This window comes from Thermobia domestica, chromosome 11, assembly GCF_964235325.1.
Source record: "Thermobia domestica chromosome 11, izTheDome1.hap1.1, whole genome shotgun sequence".
Lineage (NCBI taxonomy): Eukaryota > Metazoa > Arthropoda > Insecta > Zygentoma > Lepismatidae > Thermobia > Thermobia domestica.
Window position 1 is genome coordinate 123,726,678 of NC_137464.1, and position 12,855 is coordinate 123,739,532.

General features: G+C 37.5%; 1 protein-coding gene across 1 annotated transcript in view; it reads left to right on the forward strand.

Annotated features, from left to right (window-relative positions):
- The first annotated feature begins 218 nt into the window (after positions 1-218).
- Positions 219-12,855, forward strand: part of LOC145663657 (dynein axonemal intermediate chain 4-like) — a 417,097-nt gene continuing 404,460 nt past the window's right edge. The window contains exon 1 of the mRNA XM_081729757.1: positions 219-352. Coding sequence (XP_081585883.1) covers positions 348-352 — 5 coding nt within the window. The 5' untranslated portion in view covers positions 219-347. The remainder of the gene's footprint in view (positions 353-12,855) is intronic.

Below are 12,855 nucleotides of genomic sequence, written 5' to 3' on the forward strand. Positions count from 1 at the left end.
TATCATCCTACTTTCCTAATTTGACGGAACTAATGATATATCTACATTATACCTAACAATAATTTTAAGGGGAACATAGAAATATGACGACAATATCAAATTTCTTTACTTGTTAAATATCTTTTTAGGTCTTAGGCGCAATTTGGATTACCTACGCCTCTTAAATAATGATTACCGTTTTAGAGATCACAAAGAAGAAGAAGAAGAAAAGTAAAGAATAATGTTTCCGTTATGCAATGTGATCTGTGAATGATTCAAAATGTATTTCATATTCCGTTGAATGTGTATCGTACATTAGCGCTGTGGAGGAATTATTTCACTTTCGTGATCTGTAAAAGAAGATAGTCATGGCGTAAGTAAGATATAAATTAGAGCAATACTTTCGCTGCGATTACGGAAGTCATTAGTTGTTCTTATAAGTATGTACTGGAAGAAGGAATAAGGTTAAGTATTTATTTGGGAGACGAAGTGTATTGGGATATTGATATCTAGTTCATCGTCTCCGAAGGATTATGAGTCTTTACCGTGGAGAATGAAAGATAATGATACGTAGTCTTCAAAATTGTAAAAATTCAAGGATTTAGTATAGCCCGCTCCCCCCAGTGATTTTTAACGAATCATAGTGATTCTAACGATTCATACTAGTTCATAATGAATCGGAATCGCATGTTATAAAGATTTAAGATGTAAATCTTGCGGTAAGGAAGCTTTAGTATAAGTAGTAGTAGTAGCTTTAGTAGCAGTAGTAGTAATAGTAGCAGTAGTAGTAGTAGTTAGTAGCAATAGTAGTAGTGGTGGTGGTAGTTAGTAGCAATAGTAGTAGGAACGGGTTAGAAGCCCCGCAGGGGTTGGTTTGGTTCTGTTCTCGATATAAGTAGTAGTAGTACTGACTCTTCCAGTTCCGGTGACAAAGAACTGGGGGGAGCGGGCTATACACAAGCCAAATTCAAACATCAATGCAATTAATCTATCAATTACACTACTTTTTGTTTCTAAAAGGACAATATGAAATCTCATGCTTCTGTATAGATAGTGTGAGCATCAGGGAAATCACTGTAAGGTTTCTATGTTAAGAACATAAAGTTGCTAAAAAAAACACTATCTGAATTTTACTAACACATTTTCATGTGGGAAATGTTAGATAAGATTAGGTTGTGTTAGATTTAGTTACCTTACAATAGCTTAATTCCTTTCTAGATTTGAAAACTATGCATATGTCCGTGTGTTTTCTCGAAGTACTCCCGTTTCCACCCTCATTCGAATTCCACCGATTCTTCCCTCGTCATTCACTTGCCTTAACCATCTGTCTCCCTTAGCGTAAAGTGCATAATCATGGAATGTTAAACGGAAACATTTCATTTCATTTCAAAACTATGCATGAGTATTAGAAGCCTTCTAGAATGGTTACGTTTCTCTCTCTGCCTCCAGAAAGAGTTAGAGCAAAAACCATAAGATATATGAAGCGGTTTCTCGGAATCGATTTAGCGTCTCAACATTCTGCATTTACTCCATTAATTGCAAGGGCACCGATTTCTCTGTAAATTTGGAAGGGGGGAGGGGCATTCAGATGGAGAAGGTATATATATGAAGATTTTAAGACAAATTCCACTCAAATTATGCCAAATATTGTATATTTACAAATACAGTAGGGGCCCATATGAGCTTTGGGGGGACATGGGTCCCCTCGCCTCCAGGATCGGCGCCCTTGATTAATTGTATAGTCTAATAAACCGAAAGTAGTAGAAATTAATAATTTCGGATTTAGTTGTTAATTTCCATAGACTAGAGCGGAAAAAGATAAGAAGTAGCTAGAACGATTCTTTGGAACCGGTTCAGCGCCTTAAAATATTCCCTTGCCTCCGTTAACTCTGTATTCAGACCGGAAGTTTCAGAAATTAACAATTTCAGGTTTCATCATTGATTCTTTAGAACAAATACGGTAACAGTTGTAATAATTGAAGAGCAGATATTTGCGATTGATTGAAGAAAAGGCTATATCTTCACCCGCATCTCCCTTCTAAAACCGAAAGCGGTAGAAATTTATTGCTACTTCCGATTTTAATATTGATCTCCATTTCATAGAGCAAAACTGTAAGAGACAGCGACAAGAGCGTTTCTGGAATCAATTCAGCATCCGAGGAAAACGTAACCCTCTATTCAAATTGGAGGTGCGGCGGGAGCTCATGTGGTTCGGATTCCACGTTAATCAGTAGGTCCACGTCTCATATAGCCTCGCTGCTGAAAGGGACGCTAAACTAAAATTCAACTCAAATTGGAGGTGGTAGAAACCAATGATCTCCCGTTTGAATGTTGATCGCCAAAGAACAAAAATAGTAACAGATGGCTAGAGGCCGTTTTCTGGAATTGATTCAGCATCTCAAGAAAATATATTTCACTCGTATTTCTCTACTGAAACTGGAAGTGGTTGAATTTTACTACTAATTCCGGTTTCAGTATAGATTTTCAAAGTGCAAAACGGTAAGAAATAGCGAGAAGCAATTTTCTATTATCGATTAAGCGTCCGAAGAATTTGTTCAATCTCCGACTTTATTGCTCAGATGCAACCGTAAATAGTATAAATCTAATACCACTTCAGGTTTGAATCAGGGCCGACCTTAAGCCGATTGGAAGATTGCTCCCAATCGGGCCCCATGCCTAATGGGGCCCAGCACTAATACCGTCTACCCTACTCTCCAGTCTAACCTACTCCTCAATGCCGTTTTAACAGCATATTAAGCCCCAGAGCAAACAAGTGTGCTGTGATCCCTATGACTAAATTTTGCTCCTAATACATGTAATTAATATATGCCATTCTACTCGCGGGGCTCCTAATGCTTGTGGGGCCCCCGGCTTAGTGGCTGTAGTACTATTAAGATAGCTATGTTACTCTCGGTTGTTAAGTAGACACAACAACATATTGCAATACAGGAACATTCATGGACTCCACAAGGGAGAGTATGATCTCCCCCTAACAAATAAATGAATAGTTTGTATTAAGTTTCAGCGCATAAGCAAATATTTTGTGAATTTAATGATGCAGTAGCATCTTTATTTATTATTATATTTTTTTTACAACTTCTGTTGTAAAAATAGGTATACCCAGGGAGTATTCTGCACACTCCCCTGAATTTCCTTACACATACCCCTGGGCGTAAAAATATTGTTTTCTTCGAGTTTGTGTAAAAATGTATACCGGTATCATTATTCTGGGTGCACACCCTCTTATATTTTGAACACCTCACTAAGTAAAAGTACCTGGCGTGCTTACTGATGATGTCATGTGATACTAGAGTGAACACCGATATGGTATCAAATAAAACAGCCTCAGTGCGACTTCTTTGCATATCCTTTCTCTTATTACAGCTATATTAAAAATACAAATCCAGAAAACACACTTTGCCCTCGCCTGCGAAAAATCACGTGGATGTATTTTTTAAAATCATGTCAGGAAAACCTAATGTACTAGTGCGTACTGAATAGGTAGCTGCATATAAAGGTTTGTCTTTAACTCGAATAATCCAATGGAAAATGTCATCCATGTAAACACGCATGTAACAATCTTCCAAGAGTTCCTTAAGGCTTCTGATCGTCTCATCACCATTTCATTTTGTTTGCGAATCGATAACGATTTCAAATTGATTATACCTTTCATAGGTAGCTACCTGCGATGTTCTCACTAGCGTTTTCCTTAATTGAATTATTTTCAAAAAGATACAGCTGCTAAGAAATCTTTGAACCACCGAATTCATAACCATGTGCATTTCATTATGTCTTACAAATATAAACTTATGTAAACATAGACTTCACCATTGTATTTCTCGTAAAATTTCAGCCCAATTTAATTTATTACATGGTCCCCTTCCTATATAAAAATAAGTCGAGCGAGGTACAAGATGGTCGAATTGAATATGGCAGCCATGATAAGCATACCCTCAAGTAGATGTCTACTTCCTCCGGGTGTCGGTTATGTGTTTTTGTTTTTCATTCCTTTACTCCTTTTACAAATAAAATAAAACATTCAAACTTGAAACATATTGCTAATGGCTTATTCTGATCAATTACGTTTTTGGCCACAGCGACCGTCTTTATGGACGGAAGCACTTTAAATTATACTTTATAATAATTATAATTATTATAAATATCGTTTCTTGATATTCCACACTTTTCTGCTAAGTTTGGTCAAGAAACTAGATTTCAACATCGATAGGTTTACTTGTAAGAGAAGAAAACTATGAAATACTGGTACAGAACCTTCTTGAAAAATTGCGAGGCACAGGGATGGAATATATATCTATTAAAATGCTGCAATCTCAATAAAAGCGCTTTTTTAAGGTAAGGGATTCGGTTTGTGAAAGTTCTTTAATCATCTATTTTCTTTATTTCACCATATTTGGCTTTATATCAGAACGAACTAACCCCAGCCATTAGAGGGTTTCGCCCTCTCGTTGGCAAAGGTTTCAATACATGGCGGTGGTGCTAATACATATACAATAGGTGGTCTAAGTGCAATGCAAAACCAACAAGAAATTGAAAAAAAAGCACGTAAAGTTAGAATGGAGAAATGAACAATATATAAAGCAGTGCAAGATATCATATTAACGGGACAGATATACAAACATTGGCCTATATATAATTAAAGAATGAATGTAGTTAGGTATATCATATATAAACATGTATGATAATGATATGAAGTGTATGGACGTCACAATCACATTCGGAACACTAGTTGAGACTAGTGCTCTCAACGGGTCGGGTCGGGTTGGGTTGAAGATCGACCCGACCCGACTGACCCGAACCGTGATCCGACCTGATTGACCTGACCCGACAACCCGACCCGACCGGGTCGGGTCGGGTCGGGTCACGGGTCGGGTCGGGTCAACCCGATCCGTTTGAGAGTACTATGGTCACGACACTGGGTGAACGCCAAAATGCACTCCCATTGGGAATTAAACCCGGACGACGTGTACCGAAGTCTTACACGTTCAGGGGCGCCGGAACCGGGGGGCAAGGGGGCAGTTGCCCTTCCTGAAATTTTCAAAGGGGGCAAGATACCCTTTTTGCCCCCTCACTTTCAGACTGTAGAAACATCCCACAACACTGATTATATGAACTAAATTTTGCTTTTTATAGTAATGTGATAAAAAATTATCTATTCCAGATTCATCTTTCTCTTTGAAACAAGAGACCGAGCGCTTTTTCTGCCCCCATGTTAGACAGAAAGAGTTAGGAAAAAGAATTGAAAATTCTCTTTATTTCCATTGGTGTACATTCTCAAAACACTGTAAATTCGTTAAAAATTTTTGTTTAAGTAATCGTAAGTCTGCAATATGAAACGAGTCGTCGAGCGAGATTTTAAAGTTTGAAAAATATAACAGTTTAAATGAGTAACAGGAAATTTAGGAACTAAATACATTTTCCATAAAGTTAAATTAATGTTCTTACAAACAATAAGTAGAGTGCAGTAAGATTTATAGTGAGGAGGAAAAATGTATAAGGTAGGATTAATAATTCAGAGCGTATGAAAAATGCGAACTCTATTGTCGTTCCGTTCGTTTAATCCTTTCACTACCATTTTTTTCGGAGTGAAAAACATTAATATATGGCTATTTTAAGTTGTTTTCAAACGTATAAATAAATAAATAAATAAATAAATATATATATATATATATATATATATATATATATATATATATATATATATATATATATATATATATATATATATAAAACATTTTCCACCGTTTCGTTTTTCGATGTGGGAAGGGTGGGACATTATGTATCCCTCTGATATTTTTACGTGGGACCTTTATGTCCCAGTGGTATTGACATGAATGATCATCTTGTATTTTCAATTACGAAATGTATATTGTCAGAAAAACAATTGTGTCGTATTTATGATCACAAATATTTTACATTTCGGAATCCTTTTCCAAATTACAGTACATGCAACCACTGCTTTATCACTAGTACATTGTTCCTCACTTTCATCTGTTCCATTATCACTTTCATTATTCACGTTCACTTCCACTACTGTCTATTGGATAATATTAATAAGAATTCTGTGAACCATTAGCGGGCTTCTCTTTACCAGTGGAACATCGATTCATAGCAATAAAATGTGGTAAATTACAGGGGTTCTCTGAGAATGTATCGTGGGACACATATATCCCAGTGGTAGTGAAAGGGTTCAGATATGAGTGCAGAAACAGACCTCTATTTCAGCTCTCCTTTCAGACCAAGTTTGTAAACAAGAATAAGAAAGGCAGTCACTGCTAGTGACTGTCTTTCTTAACTAGTAGTGTTAGATATTTAGCTCGCAGTGGTCGAGCAATCAGTTGACATTTGCATAGTACGGATAATTTGATGTCACTCCTGGATGAAAGAAGAAAAATGGATGTGCCTTTTCTCAACCAATGGATTAATCGACAGAATAACTGGCTTAGTGCTGTTTGAAAGAATTTTAAAGATTATGAGACATGCAATATAGAAAGACTTGGTAGCAGAAGTTAAAGAGTCTCCATTTTATGCAATCATAGCCGACTCCACGACTGATATTTCAAAGAAAGAACAGTTGTATCTGTGTGCGCTGTATTGACTCTGATTCATGAAAGCCAACAAAATATTTATGGAAATGATCACCCCACATGGAACAAAATCGGAAACAGAATTCACGATCCAAGATATTCTAACGAAACCTAACCTGAATGCAGAAAATATACGCGAATAGTGTCATGATGGTGCAGCTATCATGTCAGGACGAGTGAGTGGTGTGCAGAAGATAACTTTGACTCAACATCCGAAAGCTGTATACATTCATTGCAGTAATCATGCATTAGATCTTCCATTGCAAGAAGTAGCACGAAAATGCGAACCTTTGTGTGACGTGCGGGCCATAGTGAAAGACGTTGGAAACATCAACCTGGATTCTGCAAAACGATAGACAATATACGCACGCCGACATTGTTCTTGAACCCTGTAAAACTATCAACAAAAGTAATTCTAAACATTTATTACCTGTTTGTCCTACTCGCTGGTGTGTTAGGCGAAAATCTCTAATCAGATTTCAATCTACTACAAACGAATTCAAATCACGTTCGAAAAGAATCATCAGTAATACAAATGGTCCAAACGATGATCAAAAAGTAATTCTAAAAGGACATTTGAAAAGAATGAACAAATTCGGAATGATATTTTTTCTAATAGTCAGTATAGTGCTTTTGTACCTTGCGGACAACTGGCGAAAGTGCTTCAAAATTCTGAAGCTTCTGCTTCTGGAGCTAAAAGAGCAGCAACACTCTGAGCAACGAACGGACAGTGCATTTGAAAACATCTATAAGGAAGCAAAAGAAAATGCAGACATACTACACTTAAAATTGCTCACTTCATCAAGATAAAGGAGAACACCAATTAGGTTGGAGAAGACTGATAATCCTTCTATAGAAGCTACCCTAGAACCTGTATCCGATCGAAAAATGTACTTCGAAATCATTGATTCTTTGTTGAATGAAGTGCAGTGTCGTTTCAATCAGCCAGGCCTCAAACAACTGATAAAACTCTAGAAGACAATTTCTGGAGGAGCTATATGTGCTGGTGGACCTCTCTCAAGAGAATAGTTGAAGCAGGAATTGGGAGTTCACTTGTCTAATTTTAACCTGGATAGATTATGAGCTCAGCTCAGGCTGCTTCCACCTACTTTGATGACGACTGAGTCGCTGATAACGATCAGAATATTAAAAACTATTAGTGCTGAAACCCCAACTGTTCGCAGTCTTCTCGACCAAGTTGTTCGTCTAGGGACTTTCGTTCTCACTATGCCAGCTTCTTGAGCATTTGCGAAAGATCATTAAGCTATTTGCGTTCAGGGGCGTCACTTAGGGGAGGCAGGAAGGGGCATTTGCCCTCCCTGAGTGAGATTTATATAGATTTTACCAATAGAATAGTAGTAAGTCAGTGAAAAACGCGAAATTTTACATATATCAAGGGGTCTTGCCCCCCCCCCCCCAAGCCAAATCTGAAATGATGTTACTCTTTGCGTAGTCTAAAGACATACTGTATTTGAGGATGTCCATGACGCAGGAAAGATTGGCTCATCTGCTGTTGTTGCATATGTGTAGCGACCAGATTTAAACACCATTGCAAGAGAATTCATACCAAACACAAGGGAAAGAAAAGATACTATTGGTCAATTTTGAAAAGAAATAAATGTAGAATTACGTAAGTGAAAATATTATGCGTATTATAACCAATTATTTAAATTACAAAATAGCACTTAAAATTCAATATAAACTTGAATTATTTCTTATTAATTGTGTCGTACTTTATTAGTGCGAAGTGAAGTAAATATAATGAGATTAGGAAGAGAGGTGAATGTAATAACAAATTGGATATACTGAAGTAAGTGTAGTAAAAAATACAAATAACTCTGGATAATTAGTGTAATTGAATTTTCTATATAAATTTTATGAAGTCTTTAGTGAAAATTCCATTTTTCCATTTCTGGTACGAAGTGAAGTAGGTAGAAAAAATATTTTTTCTTATTTTTTACTTAATTATGTAGCCTGTTTTATAATGTACAAGTTACTTTCTACTACAAGGTGCTACAAAGTTTGTAGTTCTAAATAGCAATTTCTAATATTACAGTATACTGCAACACCAGAACTGGATTTTTAAATAAAAATATAATTTTAATTTCCTCGTTTCCAAGTGATTTAAGTAGCTTTAAGATTCTTTAATAGCGTCCGTGTGACCATGTCCAATACAGTTAAAAGTATGTACCAGTATATAAAATAGTGAAATTTGTACTTACAAACAGTCATTGTGAGCGGTACAAAATTTACAATTTTAAATTTTTTTAATTTTGATTTCAGTGGTTGAAAATTTCTGCACCAGACCAAAATCCAGCACAAAACTGACACGGGATTAATTAATCTAAAGATGTAAACTAAGATGCCTCTAATAGATGGAAATTTCACTCTCACGAAACTGTTTACAGCTTTATATTATTATTATTATTATTATTATTATTATCATTATTAACCAATCAACTCAAATTATTGTTACATTACAAACATATATTCGTATTATCTTACCTATGTTACATTCCCGTGTCTATTTTCTAGACAGCAGTTTGCTCCCCCCAGCTGAAAAATATTTCCGACGCCACTGTACACGTTAACCACTAGCTAGATCAAGTGGGGGATTTGCATATGCATCTTAATGAATATTTGGCACTTTTGAGGTTTGGTTATTTCTTTTTATAACTGATACCAATGTCCGACGTGGGAGAAATTTATTTTTGTTTCTTGCTTTAGTTTAATGTGACGAAATTTTTCTTCAAGATCAGTGTTCTCACCTGCTCGGTCGGCAGGGGGTCTTCTCGGAAGGCAGTAGCAAGAGTCTCTTGGCGGAGACAAAAGGAAATCGTTTAACTACAATGATAAGGGTTGAGGAAACAGGAGAACACCTGTGGTTTTTCCAACCCTTCAACTTTCATTCCAAAATAGATTCTTATAATTCCGGGACCCGTGCCACTTTGATTTTTCTTTCTCGGTAATTAAAACGTATTTTACAGTATACATAGTTGCACGTAAGAAAGATATATAATATAAATTTTGTAATTTAAAATTTAAAAATACATTATGATATTTAATTATAAAGTACTAATTTTATTATATCACTTTCAGCCCAACAAATGAAATTCAAACAATTCGTTCCCTGGGTCTTGGTCATCAATACTGCGTCTTATTCTTTGTCTTGCAGTCAAGTCTTGGTCCTGCATTTCGTAGTCTTGGCGGTCTCTCATGCCATACAAGAACCAAGAATGCTCGCCTCATCGGTACAAATGAAGACCAAGTGTGATTTTGATTATGGTCTTTCATACTATACGGAAAGCAAGAAAATACGCTCATCGCTACTTGGTGATCACCAAAACAAGGCCAAGAGCAAGATTACTATGCAATTCGTCTTGCATATCCAATCTTTATCTTGTTCTTGTATCGATGTCCTTGGGCTTGGTGAAATAAAATGAAATATTCAGTTTAAGGTCCCTCGATTCTGCACCGATGCTAAGGGAGATGGTGACCATGAGAAATGAATGAAATGGTGGAATGAAGAAAGTGGGAGGAAACAGGAAAACCCCGGGAAAACCCACAACACGGCGTTTCTCCACCACAAAGCCTACTTAGCACAAGCTGGGATCGAACCATGGACACCATGCACCAGAGATGAATTCTCTACCACTGAGCCACCGCAGCCCTGCTTGGGCTTGGTCGTCCATATCCAATCTTTCTTTTGGCCTTGCTTAAACAACATCTAGTTTTGTTCTAAATCCAGACTCCATATTGGCGTAGATATTAATATTACAATCGATTGGTAAAATCAAACTTCCACATTTAAAAATTAAAGTACACACAAGTACAAAAATAAGCATTCACCATAAAAACACTAGCTGCAAGTGTTCAAAATAGATTTATGGTTTCTATAAAATCAATTGAAAATTGTTATTTTTAATTATGCAGCTAGTGAAAAACAGCAGCTTTCGACTCCAGCCGAGTTTAAGCTCAACCTAAACTCAGTTGACCAAAGTCAACTGACCCGACTGACCCGACCCGACAACCCGACCGGACTGACCCGATCCGACAACCCGACCCGAACTGAACCGACTGACCCGACCCGAGCTGACCCGAGTGACCCGACCCGATAATCTGATCCGAGTGACCCGACCCGATAACCCGACCCGAGCTGACCCGATTGACCCGACCCGAGTTGACCTGACCCGATCCGACCCGTAACCCGACCCGTTTGAGAGCACTAGTTGAGACACATGAGGGTTAGATCTGTCTCGGGGCGACTTGAAACTGATGTAAGACGTAATGATAGCCCAATGTTAGTGATGAGTGCAGAACATGTGCTAAAATGGAAAAATATGAGGTAGATGATCTCTCTGTGGCATTCAAATTTGTTGTCTGAACATAGAGTGTGATGAGGATGTTGAGCAGTGAGTGCTGATATCGAGATGGAGCATATGTAAGGGCATCAACTCTTAAGGTATCAAGATAGAGTGGATGAGCATTTGTAATGCGTGATTGAATGTATCTTGTCCGGCGTGTAGCAAGATGATTAAAAATGTTTGGAAAGTCTATGTGTTCGTAGATCATGTTATTAGGATATGGTAATCGAATCCGATATGCCAGGTGAATAACATGGCGTTCCATAATTGCTAACTTCTCGTAGAGTTTAGGTGAAGCATGACAGCAGGCAATGTGAATAAATATGAGAAGAGGTCGAAGAAAGCTTTGTATGTCTTTAGTAAGACATCCGCACTTAGCTCCCAGGTCGTACCGGTAAGGCAGCGTAGAAGATTTAATCTAATTGATGATTTTTGAGCCAGGTTTTGAAAGTGAGGTTTCCAGGTGAGTTTGGTATCGAATACCACATCAAGATATGTAGCAGAGGCGGTTGGTCGAAGAAAATGGCCGTGATACACAGAGATTAGCGGGAGTTCTACGTTTTGGTGGAAGAAAACAAGGGCTTGTGTATTCTCCGAATTAACAGTCAATTTCCACTTCCTGCACCAGGTAAGAAATTTATCGAGTGTCAGTTGTAAGCTTCTATTGATCTGAAGCATAGTTTTCCCTAGTGATAAAAATGCTGTGTCGTCAGCATATTGGAAAACATAAACATTAGGCGGTGGTCTAGGCATATCTGAGGCATATAAGATATATAATAATGGACTAAGTGCGGAGCCCTGAGGTACGCCTATATGAGGAAAAATAGGTCTAGAGAGAACATTTCCTATTGAAACATACGCTATTCGATTACTTAAAAAAAAAGAATAAATGAGAAGGATGTAACAAGTTGGAAGTCGGAGTGACTGTAGTTTGCGCAGCAAGCCATAATGCTAGACATTAAGCTTTCTCTAAATACATAAGGACTAGACATGATGGAAGAGCTTTATTGTATTGATTGGTGAGAATCGTGGTTAGGCGTAGCAGTTGGTCGCTAATAGAAAAGTTTGGCCTAAAACCTGCTTGATGTGTTGGTAACAGATCGTGTTCTTTAAGATAAACATGTAGTCTGTTGACGAGAATCTTTTCAAATTACTCACTGAAGACAGAAGTTAACTGAATGGGTCTGTAGGAAGTAGCATCATGAATAGGCTTGTTTGGTTTATGAAACATGCAGACCTTTGAGACTTTCCAATGTAGCGGATAATAACCAGTGTTGAGTATGAAATTATAAATCGATACTAGCAAAGAAATAAATAGAGGTGTAGATTCTTTCAGCATCTTATACGAGATACTATCAATTCCTGGTGATGTGTTATGTTTCCGTCGAAAAGCGTTTAATTCAGGAGCAGTGATTGGTCTGGTAAGAGGATGATTGATGTCGGTTTGATGTGATGTAGAAGGTTGTAAGGAATGTATTCTGGAAATATCATTGCGTTCGCTCTGGCATGGAGCCTCAGTTGGAGTGAATATTGTTTGCAGTTGTTCTGCAAAAGCATTCACTTTATCTGCGTCTGAAAGAAGTGGAACATTATTGACATGGAGCGAATATGTTGTAGCAGTGTTTTTTCCCGTTAATTAATGAAATTTTTTCCAGTAGCGAGTAGGATGTGCTTCGTCTCTCAGCTTATTGCAAGCCCCAATCCAGTGCCTCCGTTTATATGCAATGAGGTAGTCTTTAACTGCCCGTTGCCAATGTCTGTGACAATGAAGATGTGCCTCGTTCTCAGTACGATGATACTCTCGAATGTGCTGCCGTGCACATTTTACAATGGCCAGATATTGAGGCGGTAACGTTGGTCTGTGTGGGCAGATTTTGTCCTCAGGAATGGATGTTTGAGCATTTGTA